Source organism: Diorhabda sublineata, chromosome 3 (genome assembly GCF_026230105.1).
Source record: "Diorhabda sublineata isolate icDioSubl1.1 chromosome 3, icDioSubl1.1, whole genome shotgun sequence".
NCBI lineage: Eukaryota > Metazoa > Arthropoda > Insecta > Coleoptera > Chrysomelidae > Diorhabda > Diorhabda sublineata.
In genome coordinates, this window is record NC_079476.1 from 3009212 (window position 1) to 3032053 (window position 22842).

Here is a 22842-nt window from a genome sequence, read left to right on the forward strand (position 1 = left end):
CAATGACAGCGCCATCTCTGTGTCAATCACACGACTTATTGATTTATGTTATAATCCTTATAGAAAAAAAACTCGAAAACTCGTATTCTGGCTTTGCTGCTCACCCTTGAAGTTTGAAAGAAAATTAACAGATGTCGCCCATTTCGTAATTTTCGCGAATACTTAAATCAGACAGTAAATTTTCAATTAACCTAATTGGCCATGTTAACCACAGTTAAATGTGATTTACTCTTCTACTCTTGATTAATAAGAATACTTTATGTGTTTGGTAGCAAATGGTTAGGTTATAAGGCAGTGGCTCCCAAACTATTTTTTTTCAAAGACCATTTTCAAAATTTTTCTAGATAGACATAAAAAATTTTTCAACGCTGACCAATTAATAAACTAACTGAAATGGGGTGCTAATATCATTGAGCTCATTTTATTGCGGTTTTAAATTAAATTATCATTAGCAATTATCAAAATCAGTTGCATAGACAACGAAAGTGATGTACAAGATCAAATTCAAATGTCAGATGGTTTACAATTTTTTTCATATCGATGATTAAGAAGTTGAGATGTAAGTTCCATACAATGTTTTCGTTTTTTGTACATCTTTACAGCTATTCTCTTTATTTATCAAATTATGACCTAACTCTAGTGTAAAACATCTTGAAGAAACTCTTAAAACTTTACTAAAAACATATTTAAAAATTACAAAGTAAAAAGCAATATGGTTAATATGTTTCCATTTCCATATGTATATTATACATTTTTTGGAAAATGTTTACAACTGAAATAAGTTGAGAATTTACTATTTTTACCTATTAATGTTACCTATTACCTTTTTACTTCTAAGCATGACTTATTGTAAACTATTTAATAATAATTTTTTTTAATATATGATAATTTACAAAAATCTATAGTTTCATTTAATATTATTTACTGTTGAAAGCCTATTCTGTATATGGCAGCTTTTAGATAATCAACAAAAATTTGAATTAGTTCCATGTCAGGTTTCTACGAACACCGCAAGATGGCACGAATTAAAATTTTCATTCATAGACAAAGTAAAACTAGACTGTGCTTTTGTAAAAAATTCGTGTTCCAATATTAGATTGAGATACAAAGTATGTCACAGTAGAGCTATCTCCGTCCTTTTTATTTTTTTGTATTGTACTCCTTACTTCGTTATATTTATCTACTCCCTTATCTCGTTTCACCAATCACCGCACAGTGGAACAAAGATACCACTACCTTAGACCAGAGGTTGTTTCTTTCTAAAATTGGCACATTTTTCACTATAGAAATTATATATATTCAGCCGAATCGTATAGAATTATTATGTTTATTTTTTCATTGAATAGAATATTTTTGCCCCGTTTATTGCCCAAAATCGTTTTTAAACGTGAAATAATTATACCGAGGAATGGCAGTGTGAATTATCTGCGGGATTTCATAGCAATATGAGATTAAAAACTAATTTCTACGTCTACTTATGAAATGTGAAACTAAGAATGGAATATGTATCTCAAAGTTGTATAAAGTCTAAATTCTCAAGGTGAAAATGTTCGTGATTATGCAACTTACATTGCATTTCATTGAAAAATACAATCTAATACTTTTACAACAACTTCATTTTTAAAACCATGATAATAACAAACCGCTAAACGATTTCGTATTATAATATATACTCCTAAGTTAAAACTTTATGTTAACTCTGAGTTGAAAAGTTGTTAATTTACATCAACACAGTTGATTCCTCTTCTGACATCTATCAGCTGATTGCCATACCTGTGTCAAAAAAGGGCTTGCGCATTAAATTTCCAAATAATGAAATTAGAGGGGGAAAGGAAGGGGTTTTTAGAAATGGCGGACGTGTGTAGTGGTCAAAGTGTAATGGAATCGCAAATAGAAATGCAAAACAATGCAGTCGATCGATTAAAAAAACTTTATCCAGCAGTAAATGAAGATAAAACTCCTCTTCCTAGGGCATGGAGTACCAAGGATAAATATACCTATATAGGACTGTCCCAAAACAATTTGCGTGTGCACTATAAAGGTAAGATCTAGCATGTTTATAACGACTTGTCAGGGCTCAATTTAAATATTTTCGAAATGTCTAAGGATTTTTTGTAATTGAGGAGTTGTTAAAATACCTCTATCATAAGTCATCGACCTAGTATTTTCAAAAAGTTCTTTTGAATCAAACAAAGAAATCAGCTGATCATGGCAGCAAACGAAAACGCAAAATGATTGACTGTTGTTCGATTACTTCCGTGTTATTAATTCCAACATAACGACATTAAACAGTTTAACATTTTGTTAATTCAATAAGTAAATTGTTTCATTTGACAGTGGGGTATCTTTAATGGACTTTAATTATATTTAAAACATATAGCAGTACAGCTGGTAATTGGGAGAAAACTTAAACATTTAGGTACAATGTGTTATTAATTCTTATTGCGAAATTATATTAGTTTAGAAAACTGGCTGTAGATACCTACATGCACCTAGCTTCTTATAAATAAGGTCAAGGTTTTAGATCTTTTTTTATAATTTGTCATTAAAAATATTTTATTATTAGAACATACTAATTTTACATTAATCAAACAAAACTATTTCATATCAAATTGAACTTTTGCAACAAAGTTATCTATTAATTTGTTTTGTCATTTTGACACATAATTTTTCTATTCTGATTATTCAAAAAGATCAGTGATTTATTAAATACTTAGAATTGGATATTTGGTTCATAGATTTTAGCTTGAGGTTTCTAATTTGAAGATACTGTATTAATAGAAAATATGTGTGCGGAATATATTATACAGTTCACAAATAATTTGTTACTATTAGCTGAACACAGAATATGAATAGGTTAAAACTATTAAAAATTAAATGAAACAAGTATCTGATTTTCCCTATTTTATCAGCAAATAAAAATTACTCGAGATAAATGTGTTTATTTGTACAAAAGGAAATAAAATGGAAGATTATAATCTTCATAGGCCAATGTTCTATCCAGTACTTTCTACGCTATTTTTTCACTTTTGAAATTTCCTTGGCATAAAGAGTTGCCTTTCCTAATGTTAATTAAAAGTTGCAACATTCATTTCAACATAATAATTTTAATGAACACACTATTTACACTAACACTATACCAACACTCACAATTACACTGTCTGACGAGCGTTTCGATAACCAAGTTATCGTCTTCAGAGACTGAAAGTGAACCTAATAACTTGACTGACCTGTTTCATACTGAATTTTCCTACCAATTATCCCGCGAAAATTAATTCCAGCGGGAATCTGCAAGGGACAAAGGGCTAATTTTTTACAGCCTACTCTATAGTTTAGTAGCATAAATGTGAAGGTTTTCCAGCTGGAATTAATTTTCGCGGGAGAAGGTTTATGGGTAGGAATATTAAGTATAAAACAAGTAAATCAAGTTATTAGGTTTTAGTTTACCTTGTGTGTGTGTTCCCTTTTCTTGCTACGACTCTGGACAACCCAGTGTGTACAGTTGATTCTTACTTAGTTTGATATATTCAGCAAATCTACTCTGTTTATAGTTTGCCCATAAGAGTCTTTGCCTGTCTCAGCCCTTGTAGGTTGTTCCAATAACTGGTTTTGTCCTTATATACCTTTTTTTCCTATCGCTTTTTCCATTGTTCTGTAGCTGATACAACAGAAGGGTCCTGGTCTCATGAAGAGCTTGTCTGTCCCCCCCTGGAGGTAGCTTATCAGCTAATTAATTTCCCTTCGCTCTGGTATGTCCGGGAATCATTTTATTTGGCAATGTCAAACGAGATTTCTGCTTGAAAAAATGCTTGGTACGATGCCCAGGCTTTCAAAGTGTTTAGTTCTGTGCCCGTACACTTCAATTTCAGTTCCGTATGGTGTTTTGATCCCATTTGCTTTTACAGCTTATTATTGAGGTGAAGCTTTTCTCAAAGCTAAACTTATCAGCTATTTCATTTATTTAAAGAAGCCTCGCGAAGTCCCTTTAAGTTCGAGGCCTAGCTACGCCACTGCGTACACGGTTGACCCCTATTATTCATTTATGAAAAATTGCAATGAATGGGAATTTTAAAAAAAAACTATATTAGTCCTCAATACATTGATATCTGAGTTAACTCAAGGGCACTTTCAAAATGTTCAACGCATTTATGAAACTATGATTATGTGTATTTACTCATACTTATTTAATTGCTTATTAACAAATTTACTCAAATGTAATAATAACTTCATCTGTAATAATTTGTTATTCAACGCGTCGAAAATTGATCAAGGATATACACGTGTCTGTTTATTATAGATTAAAAAAATACGCATCTTTTACATAGGCGTCGATTCCTTGAGAATGTGTAATCAATGTAGGCGAAATGATTAACCAACCTTAGTTAGAATTAACAGAAAAACAAGTAAGAATTCTATTATTAGTTTTGTTTGTTTTTTATATTTTTTATTTATCAAGACCATAGATTTAATAAACACTTGTTCAAGTGGTCCGAACTGCTGCTAGAGAGAGCCCAAACATTGATATACCACCTCATCTCTCTCTACTCTATTCTGATTAACAAATTTTGATTTTAATAGCGAATATAGAAACTCAACCCATCAAAATATTTGCTTCTTTACTGTTTTATTTTGGTAATCAAGACATATGGAAATCCTCCACAACGAGGTCGTTTACAAAGTTCAATTAAACGCCCGGTGTTGTCAAGTCGTTCGTCATCTGATACAGAGCTTCCTATAGCGCTGATTCTTGATACTGAAACATCGATTATCCATAAAAAAATCGACGGCCACCACCACTTTTTACCCCTAATTGATATTCTGTAAAATGAGATGTTCTGATCCATCTTATCTGTTTCCCGCAACTTTGTTCCATTTCTTGAGACTGGTTATCGTCTTCAGTGTTTTGAAATTGTGAGGCTACAACGGCTTGGACCATGCCGGAAGTTCTCTATCTGTCAAATTGTTAATAAAACCACCCTCTTCTTTGTTAAACAGAACGTTTGATTCCGGCGGTTCGATATAAATTATTTTGTCCCTTTTAATACCTAGCGGGCTCATATGAACATAGCCTAATATATCTGGATGTAGATAATTTTATTTCAAGGATTAAGTGATAAAAGTATTAACGAAAAAGAAGACATTATTAACCAACATGTCAACAATACTAATAATTCTGTTTACTTTGATCTCAAGTTTATCTTGAATATCTGCCTCAATCTGCCTACTCCTTCGAAATTCACCAAGGGAAATGAAAAGCTGAAACTAAAAGTATGGAATGATTAAAATAAAATTAGAAATTAATAGGTATGTATACCATCGAGAGCACCGTGGACAGACAATATCACTGCCGGAGCTAGTAGCCCGGACCTCGGAAATTTAAGGGGATCTTGGTAGGTTTAGTCTTTTTGGCGCACGTGGGGGGTATATTATTGGAGGGAGGGCTAACAAATATGTGGAGTCGGCTTCTCGGGGGGGGGGGGGTAGATAAGTGATAAGAAGTAGATGATGAATGTGTTTCCAAATTGACGATAATCTCTCGCTATCTTCCATTGTGTTCAGTTTGAATGTTTCGATATCTTCTCGAATAATCCTGGTTCTATTGGAATCGATTATATGTTCGGTATGGACACGATGTTGGGTAAGAGAGGATTTAGCGACAGACAACAATTGTTTCTTTGCTCTAACAGAAATACGTCGATTAGTTTGGCCAATATAGCTATACGCAGGCCTTTTAGGCACATAGCATTGAAAGGATTCCTTTACACTCTTCTATATTTTTTCTTTCGTTTTTCAGTCCTGAATTCCTCTCTCTCTCTCTATGTTCATCATTTTTTGTTGCTCTAAATTTTGGCATTCTCTGTATTCTTTTGAATTTTATCATTTTGCTCGGTTCTGCTTCTCCAGATTCCTTATTTCATGATTTGTTCTTCTCAGCCATAAAATTCTCTCTCTTGTTTCACTTCCTAGTATCCTGTCGAGTATTTTTCTTTCCCATATATTTAAACTTTCTGCTTTATTAAGAATCCACGTTTAGCGTCCGTTATCTCACTGTTGGTTTTATTGTTTTTTACAGCTGTAGCTTTGCTTTTCTTCCAACTGTTTATTTCCTCGTTGAAAACCACCCCAAGATATATATCAAAGGTATTAAAATGGATATCTAAGTAGTATCATTGAAAAATTCTGTAGCTGATGGACTTTTTCTTTCACACACACCCCAAGATATACATAACTTTGAACTGGTTCTAAGTTTATTGCTTTTTCTTCGTTCAGTTGTATTGACAAATTTCACATTGATTTTTTCCTTTGTGGTGTTGTCATTATCATTATGTTCGATTTATCGTCGTGGACTTGTAGATTCACTGTATTAAGACTTAAGCTTAAGCTCGTTTTCCGAGGATTACTACATCGTCTTCATTATAGTTTTATCTAAATGTTTCCTTTCGTATTTTTTCTTCTCTGTTTTTTCTTTCTCTGTTATTTCGTTATATGTATATGAATCTTCCTACTTGTAGTGTTCTTTTTCGTCCGATTTTTCTTTATTTCTTACATAGTGTTTTTTTTCTTGTTGCTCTTTGTTCTATGTCCATCATTTTTTTTCGTTGCTGTAAAACCTGGCATTTTCAATTTTCTTGGATCTTATTATTTTGTATAGTTCTGCTTCTCCAAATAAATTTCGTTATTTGTACTAGTATTGTATTTAAATCCTTGTATCTCCAGAACTGCTAAACGGATTTTCACATTTGAGGTATCGTTAGATTCGTTTCATTAGCCCAAGTGTTCTTAGATAGGAGACATTTTAAAAAAACCAAAATGGCGGATTTTGGACGCCATGTTGTGAGGTAAAAAATTTTTTTTACTACCAAGCATATCGAGTTGTGTATCAAATTGAAGGATTTTAAACACTGATTGTATATATGTATATAACTTGTAGTTTTAATATTAAATGGAACGGTGAATAATAGACGAAATATCTATGGTGCCATATTTAAGTTTCCGAAATGTACATTTGCGGCTTCAACAATATAAAGAAAATGAAGTTAATGTTTTACTTTTTGGAGATCTTATGCAGTTGCCTCCAGTGTCTAAGGTTTCTGGGGGATCTTATTGCTCTCGTCAGCCAGAAAGGTTATCTGCTGAAATTAATCTTTGGAATTTATTGAGTTTTTGTGAATTGCCCCAAAATATGAGGCAAGCTGGAGATACAACTTTTGTGGACATATTAAACAGTCTTCGCGTTGGAGAACTTACAATGCAGCAGTTATCTATCATAGAAAACCGCAGAGTACCGTTAATAGAGCCATTTGACGATGGAGAAGCTGTCAGAATTTTCCCAACAACTAGACTGGTTGATGCATATAACGCGACTATGACAGAAAAGTTCACAAAATTATACACCGTTAGTGCTGTAGACATCTCATTGGATCCTAAAACATATTCCACGAGAGAAATACTTACCTGAAGATCCCAATAAAACAGGTGGTATACCAAACCAACTCAAATTAGGTGTAGGCTCTAGAGCCATACTAAGACGGAACATCAATGTTAACCATGGGCTGGTTAACGGTGCTATGGGTGTTATCCGACGAATAGATTGGCCAGCACTACGCAGAGAGTAGTTGGAGGCGGGAGAACTGCCACAAGTAGTATTTGTGGAGTTCGATGACCCAAATATAACAGGGAACCGACCTGGTATTGGAGTCCAGATAGTGCTAAAGAATTTGATGCTCTACGTGATAAAGACAAGATCGAGCGACGAATGCTTCCCTTAATTTTATGCTGGGTAGTGACGGTGCATAAATTACAGGGCACAACTTTAGACCGAGCAGTTGTAGATTTAAGTAGAAACTTATTTGCAAAAGGTCGAGCTTACGTTGCTTTGAGCAGAGTGAACGGACTTGCTATTAGTTCTCTTGACCCTAACAAATTGCTTAATCAACCACACGACATAAACTCATTCAAGGAATTCATCCGGTTACGTAATCTTAACTAAAAAGGCGAAAAAACTACCGTGCTGATATTTCTAAGTGTACAATATGCAGGTACATTGGTTTGGTACTGTTTCAAATACCTTATCATTGACTTTTCATCTTGTTTCAGTTTTTTCAGTTGATTTTTAATTGTAGTTATCCATGCAAGCGGGTTTTTTGTTTTTTTTTTTAATTATTATTTTTTATTGAATTATTTTAAACATTTTGGTAGTACGTCTATGAATGTGTGCATATATTTCTCGTTCTGTGCGTAAACGCTAAAAATAGTGCACCTAATTTTGAACAACCACCTTATTAATAAGTTTATTTGTTAACGTGTAAGTGTTCTGCAATTTAAATGGAATTTCTTTCATTTTGTTAATAAAACGTTTTTTAATTTATAAATATAAACATAAGCTAGAGGCATTTTTATTGGAAAAACTAGGAAATTTATTTGGTACCAGTCATAATAAACCGTTGAAGTACAAAAAAAGTTATCTACGAGGGTGAATCAAATATAAACGAGACTTTTGGACCTGCGCGCGCAATAGTGATGGAAGAACGTTCCGCTGTTATTGGCTGTTAGGTCGGTTTGTCAGGAGTGGGGGAAGCACGTGACTCATCATCATAGACTCGCTCAGTGCCCATCGTTACGATGTCCGAGCAGGAGGTACCTCCCTCTATTGCGCAACGTATTGTTATAAAGTTTTTAGCTGCAGAAGGTGTAAAACCGACCGAATCTTGAGAAGATTGACTGCACAGTTCGGGGAAAAGACGCTGTCGCGAGCTAGAGTGTTTGCTTGGCATAAACAGTTCGTGGAGGGCCGTGAACGAGTTGAAAATGAGAGCCATGACCGCAGACCCCGCACCAGCATTACAGCGGGCAACATCGACAGTGTTCGTCAACTTGTTGAAGGTGATAGGCGTCTAACAACTTCGGATATTGCAATTGCGATATGCAAGACTTGCATATCGCCGCAAAAGACGATACCTTCCACTGAGAAAAGTGATTCTCCTCCATGACAATGCTCGCCCCCATACGGCAGCCCTGACAGTACAAAAATTGGAGCAACTGGGTTGGGAGACACTGGAACACCCTCCATACAGTCCAGACCTGTCTCCCTGCGACTTCCATGTCTTTGGTCCTCTCAAGGAAGCTTTGGGAGGGCAAAAATTCCACAGCGATAATGAGGTTGAAGCATATGTGCGCCATTGGCTACAAACACGACCTGACTCTTTTTACCTGGAAGGAATTAAAAAATTACCTATACGCTGGGAAAAATGTGTTTCTAAATCAGGAGATTATGTAGAAAAATAAACTATGATTGTTTGTGCGTTTAAAATCAAAATAAATATTTTAAAAAATAAGTCTTGTTTATATTTGATTCACCCTCGTAATAAACAAAATCTTTGGATACAAGAGCCGTTTTTTCAACCTCCGATGAGCTATAAATAAAAGACAAGTTCATATAAAATGATAATTTTATTACCAAAAGATTGGTGATTGAGACATTTGTCATATCTGTGGACAAGCTTTTCAATACCTTCTTCAAAGAAAGTTACCGCCAATGAATTCAAGTAGAGTACAAATCAGACCTTAAAATTTCTGTAGACAAAGCAGTAATGGTGAATCTGCGGTTTTCTCGTTGAACCAGGTCATCTGAAACGACATTATGAATATCATCACGGCCATCTTCAAACTTTCGACACCATTCACGTACACCATCACTCATCAAGTTTTCCCCATACACGCGACTAATTCTTCTGCTGAACTATGGTCTTCAGCTTGTAAAAAACGATTCACAGTTGGCGGGAGCATCAATAATACCGAACATGTTTACCTGACTGTAGCACAACGCCGACTGACGCCTGAATATCAACAATGGCTGAGTGTGTAGCATCTGCACGGAGCGATCGGAGGTTGAAAACAAAACAGCCCACGTATTATTTCGATAAATAATAATTTTTTTGTTAGACTGTGTTTTTATTCAAATATTTTTACTTGTTTATATTTTAGACTTGAATTTCAATGGAGAATATTTTGATAAACAATAAAGCCGTATTCAATTATAAATATTTGTTTTTATTTGTCTATCTCAAAACTCAAGTAGCAACCCTTGTAATGACGTAACTGTAGACCACCACTACACTTATGAAACGAAAATAAAAACAGTCATGTGGAAAGGCAAACCTAAAAATTCAAAGATAGTTTTATCGATTGGAAATTCTGGTATATCCATGGGGATTGTGGTCATCCAGTAACAATGATAATATTACGCATAATTGCTTGATAAGTTGACGCGAGAAAGTACATTTGAATAAAAAGAAAATGCCTTTCCATCAGGAAAACACACGTTCTCGAGCTTCGGTGTACACCATGGCTAAAATTCACGTATTGCTTAACCTCCCATCGTAATTACCAGATCTGAGCCCACTTGCAGGAAAGGAAAGGAGGAGAAAACGGTAACTATTATTTGGAAGGGTTAAAAATCATCACAGGACTAAATGTATAAACTTGAAAAAAGATTATGTTTAAAACTAAAAATGATGATCGTGTTTCTTTATCAGGTCGGCAACTTTTCAGATAAACCTCGTATATATATACAAGTATTACATGTGCCAGTTTTTTTAATCTTCCTAAATTTTCGAAAATTTATTATAGATGTTGATCGAATATTGTAGTTTCCCTTGAAATTTTGTTTTTTAACAGCAAATACATGAGGAGCAATTTATGGTGTTATCTTAAGTATTAACTGCTTGTTCTATATATAATGGTAGATTAGCAACATTTCTTCTTTTTTAAATGCAAATTCCATTGATGTTATATAGCTTATCTTTAATTATTTGAGAAATCTTATCGGATTCAATTAACCAGCGGAAAAACATTATCATTATTAGAAGTTGAAATAGTTGAGCTTTATTAACAACAATAAATAAATTGTTGTATAGATCCTGTAAAGATAAAGGAGCAATTTCATATCAACTGCTTATTCTATGATCAGTATATTCGTAAATGATTGAGGAATTTTTTTACGTAGCCAAAATATCATTTTTAGTTTTAAGTTAAAATCCCAGTGCACGATTTTCGCATTTTCTGCAACAATTTCGATAAATAATCGTCGTCTATTTAGTTCCGTCCGTTTTTTTTTTAGGATGTGAGGTAGAAAAAGGTATCTGCTTTCCAAAAAATCAATCGGGCGTACATTCCTCCTATACAATTCTTTCAAATACTCTTCGAGGAATGATTGGGATCGTTGTCTTGCTGGAAAATAAATTTTTTTCTGATCAGGCACTGGCCAGAACACAAACTCTTTTTTTTTAGACTTAAAAACCTTAAACTTTGACTCATCACTCCTTAAAACTCTCCCATTTTTCAAGAGACCAATTTTTATGGTCTTTAGTCCACTACAACTTTATTTTGACGTCTTGAAAGAGGTTTCTGAACTGGCACCCTTCCAAAAATGACAGCTTTTCTCAATCTCCCTTTCATTGTAGAAGTACTTGAAGGCAGATCCCAAGATTCATTGATCTGAGCTGCTATGTATGGGCCCTTGAGACGTCGGTTGTGTTTTCTTTCGCCAAAGCTTGTGATGGATGCATATTTTTCATGTTGTTTCTTGGTTTTACCCCTTTTAAAACTGTCTGAATTTGCGAGAATCAAAACAATTCACAACAAGATGTTTTGGTCGAAGAAATATAAATCACAGCAAGTTCTTGCGTCTAACTGGGACTAAACTACAACCATAAACATCGAAAAATAATTCACAAAATATAAATATGCGCTAGTGTGAAGTAAACAAATAACGGACATTATTAGTTTTGGTTTTTAAGACGCCGTTTCGATTTTCTATTTCAAAATTCAAGAATGAATTATGAGGTAGGGAGAAATTTTTATTTGATTAAGTTAAAACTGGAAAAATAATACTTATTATACTTATTGCCGCGAATCAAACTCGAATTCAGATTGTTTCAATTTTTCTACAGATCAATGAGTATGCTGATGTGTCTCAAACAATTTGAAGTAAACTATTTTATAGTCCGGTCAATTTAGACACTCAAAATTACATAAATTGTAAAGTAAAGTAAAAGTAAAATTGATTAAAATATATTTAAAAATAAAATTTAAACGTTCCTCATCATTCCCGTGTAAGGAAAACATTTTATTCAAGATGAAAGGTTAAAAAACTTGATTTTTTTGCTATTTTCGGAAAAACGGTAAGTTTGATCATAAAAATACGTTAGACAAAAATTGTAGATCATAAAATTATCTAAAAAAATGTATTAATACTTTTTCCCTGCGAGCCACTGTTTCTGAGGCATATTCCACAAGTTGTAATCATGTTTAATCTCCGAATCATTCTTGTTTTTTATATAATCTACTAAACATATGGATGTTAATGCTCCCGATTTCTCATTGATAATAAGTTTATCACGATACTCCAGTTTTAGTTGTAGCTTAATCGTTCTGTTACCCAAAGTCGTAGTTTCGCAAACATTCTGTATTTCGTTTAAACTGGACAGACAGTTATCGTTATTTTCAATGTAAGTAAATATTTCCTCCATTGCCCGATTCGCAGCTTCGTCTTTAGGACTTTTAGCTCCAGTGGAAGGTTTCAAGAGAGAAGAATAGCAATCGATGACATTTAGCTTCAGCAGCAACTAAATCATATTCAAATTAGAGTCGAGCAAGGACAGCTTTTGTTGTAGCATAGTCACGAGTTCGAACTACTTCCAGCATTGAATCTTTAAATTATAACGTACCTACTTGGCTAATTCGACGGTAAAAATCTGAGTTTTTTTAAAACTCTTTATTTAATTCCTGGCCACCAAGGAAGCATAGTTTTTAAAAACAACAAGCTGATTCACTGGAACGTAATCTAGTACGAGAATAAATGACTTTCGAATATAATTTTTACGAGAATTTCAGCAGAAATAAAAATTAATCTGAAATTTTTGTTATAAAACTCAAAACAGCACGATATAGGTTAGGGTAAACACGTGTTTTCACTACCAATCGGCGTTCAAGACTAACGGTATTTCATTTATAAAACCCTAGCCCCACGCACACAATTGAACAGGAGACAGTGTCTCAAGGTCACAATGGCGTGTACTTTGAGCGATTGGGTTTTATTTTACCTGATATTCTTATACAATTTTTGTCTGAGGTATTTTCTTGATAAAACTTACAGTTTTCCTAAAAATCGCGACCTTTGACCTTGATTAAAATTTTTTTCATACACAGTAATGATGGGGAACATTCAAATTCTATGTTCAATTGTATTTTAAGCAATATTACTGATTTACAACTGGTAGGAATTCATGTAACTTCACTCTTTATTTTTTGGTCTAATTTGACCGGACTATAAATACTTATTCCATCTACGCCACATACTTAATACCGCGAATTTAACTCAAATTTAAGTTTGTTTTAATTTTTTTACAGATTAATGAATATGCTGATGCGTCTCAAACAATTCGAAGTAAACTATATTTAACTTATCTTTACAGGTCATGGAAAAACCCATAAAGATGCTGCTAGTGTACAAGCTACTCATCCCATCCCAGCTTCATGTGGTTTGTACTATTTTGAAGTGAAGATTGTCAGTAAAGGCAGAGATGGTTACATGGGTATTGGATTATCTGCTCAGGGGGTCAATATGAATCGTTTACCAGGTAGGACTAAGGATTAAATCTTTCTTGTCGTTCAAACATTGTAATATTTTTCTTCTTTATCCATACGATTTCTATTCGTGGTGTGAATTCATAAACACTTACACTAACTTATAATTCACTTATCACTATCACTTTACTAACTTGAATAATTTATTTAAACTCTTCTATTACTTTCTATTTCAGTCTGTTCACTACGACTATTTATTATAAACTGAACTAAACTGCGTTACACAAACTCCTTATATATCCAAAAGAACTCTAAAAACTTCTATAAAATAAAGAATCAAAACAAATAAATAAAAATACCTTCCTAGAAATTATTCAAAAGACACAATTTAAATAAACAAAAAAACATCAAACGAATTCCGAGTATTTCAATTGTACACCAAAGGCTGCCGCGTTCGCTGAATTTTAGAATTCCATAATAGCCGAACAGGGACGACTTAAGGACCCTTGCTCATAATAATATTGGAAGATAACGGAATGTACTATAGTTAGATAGTTAGTTTATTCACTCCATTCATACATAATTGGTACAGTTATTCGCAATCTTTACTATCGAAACCTATATAAAATTCGATAAGACCCAAAAGTCTATTTATTGGGAGGGCATAGTGCAGGGACGCACTATTATATTATAAATCTGGTATTTCCCTTTTGGTTTAAAGAGAAATTAAAATTTATTTGGTATCAATACAGGGTATATTATAAGAAGCAACGAGTAGATAGAACAGATTTGAATAAAAAGGAGCTTATGCTCAAACATATGAAATAACTCAATTTATTTTCTTTTGAAATATAACCAAACAGAAATCTGTTTCCCAAATAAATAGAACATACGAATTTAAACGAATACAAAACAAAGTTAATTGTCATTAGAATTTATTTTTGAAAAATATATTCATGAAGAAGCTTTTTACATTGCTCCATAATAATAATTATATTTTTCCATAAGGTTGGGACAAACAATCATATGGATATCATGGAGATGATGGTCACTCCTTTTGTTCATCGGGAACGGGACAACCTTATGGTCCCACTTTTACCACTGGAGATGTTATTGGCTGTGGAGTAAACTTGATAGATAATACTTGTTTTTACACAAAAAACGGACATCACCTTGGTACTGCCTTTAGAGATCTTCCGGTGAGTAAAGATTAAAAAAAAATAGCGATTTGGAAAAAATGTGTTTATTAATTATTTTTCAGCCTAATCTATATCCGACCGTTGGCTTACAAACCCCCGGTGAAGTGGTCGACGCAAATTTTGGTCAGGAACCTTTTGTTTTTGATATCGAAGACATGATGAGAGAACTCAGATCTCGAACTAGAACCGAAATAAATGATTTTATTGTGCCAGAAAGCCAAGGAGAATGGCAGGCCATATTAAATAAGTAAGAATGACATTTACTAAATAATTTAGTATCAAATACACAATAGAAATATATTTTTAAGTGATTTTAAATGATAAAATTTAATCAAATATCACAAATTAGAAAAACTTGAATTCTGATGTGTGTTTTAACACTGCGAACATGTATATTCAGTTAAATTTTCGTTTTATAAAAAATAGGATAATGAGGTAATCAAAATGTGTTAAAAAAAAAAATGTCGATGAGGCAAAATAATCAATCCAACAAGAAATAAATTCGTTATTTATAATCAAATTTCATAATTTGTTTTTCAGGATGGTATCTACATATTTAATACACCACGGTTACTGCAATACAGCAGAGGCATTCGCCCACATAACTGAACAGCCATTTAATGAAGATATAGGATCGATTAAAAACAGGCAAAGTAAGGCTAGTTACTGTAAACTTTTCAGAACTATTAGAAAACTATCGATAATTCAAAACATGTAGAAAATTCACAGTTTATAAAAAATAACACCTTTTTCCAAAGTCTTTCTTTGATAAAAACAGATTTTAGAGATATTTCGTTCCTATCTAAATGCAGTTGTTAATCCTGTGATGTGTTTGCACCATTAGTCTATGTGTGTTTTTTAATTTGGTGGCATAATATTTCATGATTTCAGTTTTTCCAAAATAAAAGCATCTCAAGTTTCATATACTGATACAACTAGCTAGTGCAGTTTCGTAGACAATTTTGACACATCCCTCCATCACCTTGGAATGACAGGAAAATCTGCGGCATCTCTTGTCTGAACCATTTTCTTGATTCCATAACAATTTATTAAATCTATATACCCAGATGTATCAAAATTAAGAAGAGATATTTCAAACTCATTCATCGGGTCTTGATTTCGTTATAATCATTTTAAGTCCAAGCTTCCTGATATGTATCTTTGAGTCAGTTACTATTGATAGGAGAATATTTTCTGAGTTGGATTTCTTTGAATAACTGTATCAACGATGTTTCTATACTGTTTCCCATCCCATCGACTTATTAAGTCTAAAAGTTTTATATTCTGTACCAATTTCAAAAATTTAGGAAATCATAGACTGTTTAAATTGGTTAGTTTAACAATCAGTTCACCTCTTCGTAAAAATGCTATTGAACTATCAAATATTATTAAAAAGATTTTAATATTTGAAATTACTTGATGAAATAATCAATTAGAATTATGTATTTTTAAGAAATATTGAAGTTGGTGCTGGCAGGCCGAATGGGCGAGGCAATTGAAAAAACGACTAGACTGTATCCAGGTCTTCTAGAAAATAACCAAAATTTATTATTTATGCTCAAATGTCGTCAGTTTGTCGAAATGGTGAATGGTTCGGACATAGAAATATGTCACAAGAAAAGTAATGTAGGTGGATTTTCACCTGTACAAATGTCCGTCATTCAGTCTACAAAATGTTTAAAAAATAAAAGTGGATCACAAGATGTAAGTTTATATTTAAATATATGAAATTCAAATATTTATATGTATTTAACTTTAATGAGCTTGTCTCAGAAAAATATCGGAAGTTACTTTTAAAAATTGATTATTAATTAATAATTGATTAATAATGAGATACAATTTTACAGAATGTTGAATGGATTTAATTAATCTTAATGGTCGAATTAACAAAATTCATTGAATGAACCAACAAAATTAATTGAACGAACGAACTAAATTCATTTAACTAATGAACAAAATTCATAGAACTAAGTAAAGTAAAATTATCCAAGGGAGCTAAATCTGGTGAATAGGGTGCATGTGGTAGCATTCCACACTAGCTTTTTATCTAAATACGACCGTTTTGCTTGATTTCATCGCTCAAACGTCGCAATAAGTTCGCATAATACTCTCCGTTGATAGTTTTTCCTTTTTCAATGAAAATTATCCCACGCGCATTCGAAAAAACCGACGCCATAATCTTGCCTGCAGATGGAACGGTCTTAACCTTCTTTGGAGCCGGTTCTTCCTTTTCAGTCCATTGTTTTGATCATTCTTTTATTTCGGGCGTGAAGTGATTGTCCCACGTTTCATAAATGGCTAAGAAACGGCGCAAAAATTTGGATTTATTTCTGTCAAACATTTACAAACACTCGATGGAAACATCTTTCTCGACGCTGCACTATTTATTGCTGCCAAACAAATATTAAAGAACTTGGCGTCTTCAAACTTGAAACATACGCTGAACACATTATTTACTTTCTAATACAGTGGTGTTTGTCAAACAACTACCGCCATCTCTAGGTTAGGCCAGGTACTACTGTACTTAAATAGATGTTTGCTTCAATGTCATATCTTCTGAACAGATGAAAGATGTATTAATCTTAGCGAAATTTGATAAAAATGATAATAATGTTGAAAAATATCTTCACGTTTATAAACCATTAATATATATCCGGTTCTTTTTCTATTAGTCCGTGGAAGAAATGAATAGAAATAACACTGCCAGGAACGGTAACAACTGTACCAATGAATCACAATTAATCAATACAGAAGATTGTGAAATGGAAGAAATGGATGCTTCTGACGAAATTCAGAACGGACATGGAGATACTTGTATCAATGGCAAATCTAGTAATAATGGATATCAAAATGGTAGTAGTAGTAATAGTAATATTGATGACACCGGAGAAACAACACTCGTTACATGCTGTGATAATGAAGAAGAAGATATGGGTAAGTTTTTTCGAGCCGCATAAACAGCATTCAATAAATCAATAAGTTAAATTTGATTTTTCACTAAAACAACTCACAATTGGTAACTGTCGAAATGAAAATATTGTAACCAGCTTAGATAGATTATCATTTCCCTTGTAATTTGCTCTGTTTACTGTTTACACCAGCGGTCCGTACTCGGTTTTTTTGGCGACCCGACAATATCTACTAAGTTTGCGTACATATCACAGCAAAGCTGGTCAATTTCTGGCCATAATATTATATCATAAAATGCATATTGACCCGAATTTACATAAACAGTGAGATTTATGTAATTGATTGGCTCGAGTTCGGTTATTTGTTACGTCACCAAACCGGTTTCTCGAAGTTGACAATCCTACTCTTTGTTTCCCGTCCTTGAGGCGCGCCTACCTACGCACCAACGATTCACATATGTGCGTGGAGCGTGCGTTTGAAGACGTCAACGGTTTGATTAGTTTCATTTCGCTGCTGAGAGTCAGCGTGTACGGAAGTGTTTGTATACTGCGCTGAGAGTTGAAGTGAATAATATTTAAACTTGTGAACGTGTGTTCGGTAATCAAACAAATGTGATGGCAGCCAGTACGAGTAGCGGCAAAAAACGCAAAGTGTCAGACGAGCACAGATTGTTTCAAGATAAGTGGACAAACTTATATTTCTTCATTTGCATTAAAGAAAAACTAATTTGTCTCGTTTCAAAACATTCCCCTTAAGTTTGCACATCTTCAAGGACAATTACGCATTGATAAAGACCAGAAACCGAAAAAAGACAGTGAGGCAAGTGTAAAGGTGAGCTACATGATTTCAGAAAAAATTGCACGAAGCTCAAAACCATTCGCTAACGCTACGTTACTAAGTTATCGTCTTCAGAGAATGAAGATATATTGGGTGTCTGAAGACGATAACTTGGTTACCGAAACGTGCATCGAACAAAGTAATCGTAAATGTTGGTGTAGTGGTAGTAGAAACAGTGTGTTCATTATGAGTGATGTAAAATGTCTAGTCAATTATAAGTTGGGGGATATATCTTGCAAAAATGCCCGGGCATTTATGTTTTTCCGAGAAAAATAAACAAACACTTATTAATGATGCTTATTGACGTATCTGGTTTTATGGTTTAATTTCTATTTATTTTTATATCTTGTGTAATGGGTCACTTTTTTTCCAGAACTTCATTATGGTGGATGTAGGCTTTATTTGACACAGTTTTAGCTAATGGTTCAAGAAGATTGGCTGCTGAGTGAATTGGGGCAATACCAAATTCAGTTCTATTTTTGAATTTCGTTACCATCACCTTTCTTTCTACAGTTTTCAGTGGAGAGAATGGAAGCTTCTCAATGAGAATAGCTTCCAGGTTATTGAACTTTGTGGTTATTGTGGCTCTATTCTAGAGCTGTAACTACATAATTCATTTTGTCAATTCTCATCAGCTAGAATATATTTTTTTTATTTCTGGCTTAAGGAATGATTTTATAAATGCCCAAACGTTGGGCGCTTCTGGCAGATTTTATGAATGCCATTGGGCATTTACCTGGCCCACATCAGATTGTGGTTGAAGTACCTACAAGAATATGTAAGATAGAATTGGTTTGGCTGTAAAAGTACAACTGAGGGAAAAGATGTGGACTGAAAAATTTTAGAAAAACATCAAAATTTGAATTTTGAAATAAATAATTGACCCCGAATATGTTGCAATGATTTATGTGATTGAAACATATTTACATAAAGTGATTAAATGTTATTGTTTTAGATGTAGATGTACCGTGCCGTAAAAATAATACAAAACAGTCTGTAGAAAGGATATTAGAATTTGGCAGAGAATTATACAGTATGAGCCAAAGGTTAAAAGCCGATAAAAATAGTAAAATCAACGAAAAAATGCTAGAAGTAAGAGTTACTTTACTAATATTTAATAAACATTTCGAACTTTCATTTAATTACAGGACGCGTTTAGTTTATTAGCATATTCAAATCCATGGGCCAGCCCTGTTGGTTGGCAGTTAGAACCTACACAGAGGGAATCCGTATGTGCATCTTTAAATTCTGCAATTTTAGGTGAGTGTATTCGGTTAAAAGTTACACGACTTTTGTAATTCAATAAACATGTACAGGTAACAATTTTCTTATCAGATCGAGAGAGAGACAGATTCGATGCAGGAAGCTCTGTTTGAGTTGGTCCTGATATAGGAGCTGCTCCTCTGCAAGGCTAGGGCTGTGGTGATTACATTGAAAATAACTTATTTATGTAGTTTAGGCAGTTGTGATTATTATTCATTACCATTGTACAAAGGTTATATGTATTGTGATGATGTTGTATTATGCCTTTTCGAGAATTCTATCAATCATTTCATTGATATTGCTAAAAATTGATATAGACTGCAATTCTAATACGTTGTCGACTCTTAAATTTGGCGGATACAATTTCTAGGAAGCCTTTTTTTGTTTACGGTAAACTAGATAATTCCAGAAGTCGACAGTTCCAGAATTTGGCTTGAATATATGAAAGGGAGAGTCTGGCAACTGTAAGTCTGTAAAAAATTCGATGAGCATGATGTATTTGAAGTAAATCGGAAGTTTATGTTTTACTATGCGAGTCCATCAATGTAATTCATTTCTTCTTATATACTTATAAAGATTTGAAACGTTTCCATTTTTAATAACCAATTTCATCTTTGTAAGTAACTCGTTTTATTATTCAAGGTTAGAGCTACCTCGATTCCATACAGCAGAAATAAAAATATTTTAGATTGTCTAGAAAACGAAGCACTTTTCCCAAATCATTAATCTTTCAAGAGATGTTTTTGGAAATGGCATTAATAGCAATCAATTTTTGAGCTTAATGTTGAAATAATTTGAAACATCATTAATTCTACAAGATTTGCTTTGGTTTAATCCCTTTTCTCTTTCTAAGAATGCACAGCAAGTTCAAAATAATTTATTCCCCTAAAACAAATAGATGACAGTTGACCTGAAGAAGAAGAAAAGAGAGCTCTACTTTTAGTCAAAACGGTTCTTCTCGGTTTGGAGATATATTTTCCAATTCTGTTTGTGTTTTTTTTGTATTTCTATTTGTTTTATTTTTTTTTAAATTTTGTTATTTATTGTTAGTTTAAATGGGGACCGGGTGGGGTATTATTCCCTAGCGTTGGCCATTTGTCTGTCCTGGCTGAAAATAAGGCAAAGCGAACGACCATTGGCCAGAAGAATACGAAAAGAGAACTCTAATTTTAGTAAAAACGGTTCTTGTCGTTTTGGGGATATATTTTGTAATTCTTTTTTGTATTTTAATTTGTTTTTTCTGTTTAAATGGGGGTCGGTCGGGCGGGGCATTATTCCCTATCGTCGACCGTTTGGTTGGTGAACCGGTTCACCAGGCTACAGGGAAACCGCAGAAAACCTGCAACATCGACAATTTCTTATAGGAAGCAAAATCAATTACTGTGCAATATGTTTTGTTGTGAGGTTTATTAATGTTTTTCTTATTTATTTATACGTTATTTATTTCTATTGGAGGGGTCAATCGATAGACACTATATTTTACGTTCTTAATTTATTTAAACACTTTTCTCAACTAATTAATACAATTCACTTATCATTATCACTTAACTAACTAATTTATTTAAATTCCTCGATTACTTTTCATTTCGGTCTGTTCACTACGACTACAAACAAGATCAACTGAATTCCGGATAATTCATCAAAGGCGGCGCTTTCGCCGAATTTTAGAATTCTACTATATCCAAGCAGGACCGGCTCCAGGGCGGAGATGGGTTCGTAACAATAGTAATACCAAGGCTCTTTGAGGGCTGTAGTGCGGGTGGTAGTAGTAGTAAGTCAGAGCCATTGGCGTGTAACCGATACAAATCAGTAACGATTTTTGTGACGATCTCCATTAACCCAAGCGAATTGGCATAGCTACAATTTGTTAGAGAACATCTAGACTTTAAAGATCCTTCCAGTGGTCGAATTTAATATTGCGAATTGAATCCAGATTTTGCTAGTCAACGTGTCGAGACTCCTTTGCCATCTTACCCGAGCCTGTCTCTTCATTTTTTCTGTTTCGTGTTTGGTGCAGCAGCAGTTTGAGCTGCTAGCTGAAATTGTGAGATAAATAATTTTGTTGCTCTTTCGATTTCTTCTTGTTCTTTAAGCCTCATCTTTAAATCTACCGATTCGTTAAACTAGATTTTTTAAATAGATTCTGAATTTTCTGATTTCATTTTTATTTACTACAAGAGTTTTGAAAAAAAAAAAGAAACAAATTTGGTATTATTGACATTGAATTTTATTAAATGTACTTTGTTATTAATCATATATTTTGTACATAATTACAGAATCAAATAATAAACCAAGGAAACCTCCGCTAGAGATCGCGATGGCGCATGCCCAGGAGTTGGTACGTTTGATGTCGTCATCGGGGCTCGGTTCATGTGCCTTCGCATCTCTCGTCGACATACTCGATCAGTGATGGCAGTTTTTTTACCTTAACCACTCCGAGCAAACGCAGGTGACGTACTTTATCCCGCAACAAATAAGAATAAGGGGCGAATACAAGTTCGCGGTAATTCGCTTGCCGCAAGAAGAATAGGTACTTACTCCTCAATTTTTTTTGTGAAGTTTTAATGTCGTGTATTTAAACGAAGTGTATTTATGGAAGAGGCAGTGGACCCATCGAAAAAAAAATTAGTGGGTTATTCAGAACATCCTCAAATCTACGATATTTTTTATATATTACTATGACTATTTCTACTATAGATTTTGGTATACTTAAATTAAAAAGATACACACTTATAAAACTGCTTTTTTAACCCATTAGCGCCCGGAATTATTTTTTTTTTCTTTTCATTTATATATTTACTGGTCTATTAGAGTATTAACAATAAAAATAATACTCAAAAAAATTAAATTTATTAGCTGCTACCGCATGGTATCACTGGGCTGTCAAGATACAATGAATTAACACAAAAGCACATCTCCATTTCTTTGAAAATGAAAATTTTTCTATTTTTATTTCGCGTTTCAAGCAAAATTTCTTTTATGTAGGTGCCACTGTTGTTTCTCATCGCTTATCCTTGTTTTCCTCGACACCATTCTATCTCATCAC

At 33.5% G+C, this 22842-nt stretch overlaps 1 protein-coding gene across 1 annotated transcript; it reads left to right on the forward strand.

The window, feature by feature from the left end:
- Positions 1–1817: 1817 nt before the first annotated feature.
- LOC130441266 (ran-binding protein 9) lies at positions 1818–22534 on the forward strand. The gene is made up of 10 exons (XM_056774859.1): positions 1818–2041; positions 13476–13640; positions 14596–14786; positions 14849–15033; positions 15327–15439; positions 16240–16490; positions 17459–17720; positions 19489–19625; positions 19682–19793; positions 22073–22534. The coding sequence occupies exons 1-10, from the start codon at positions 1849–1851 to the stop codon at positions 22204–22206; spliced, it is 1743 nt and encodes a 580-aa protein (XP_056630837.1). The 5' UTR covers positions 1818–1848; the 3' UTR covers positions 22207–22534.
- Positions 22535–22842: the final 308 nt, after the last annotated feature.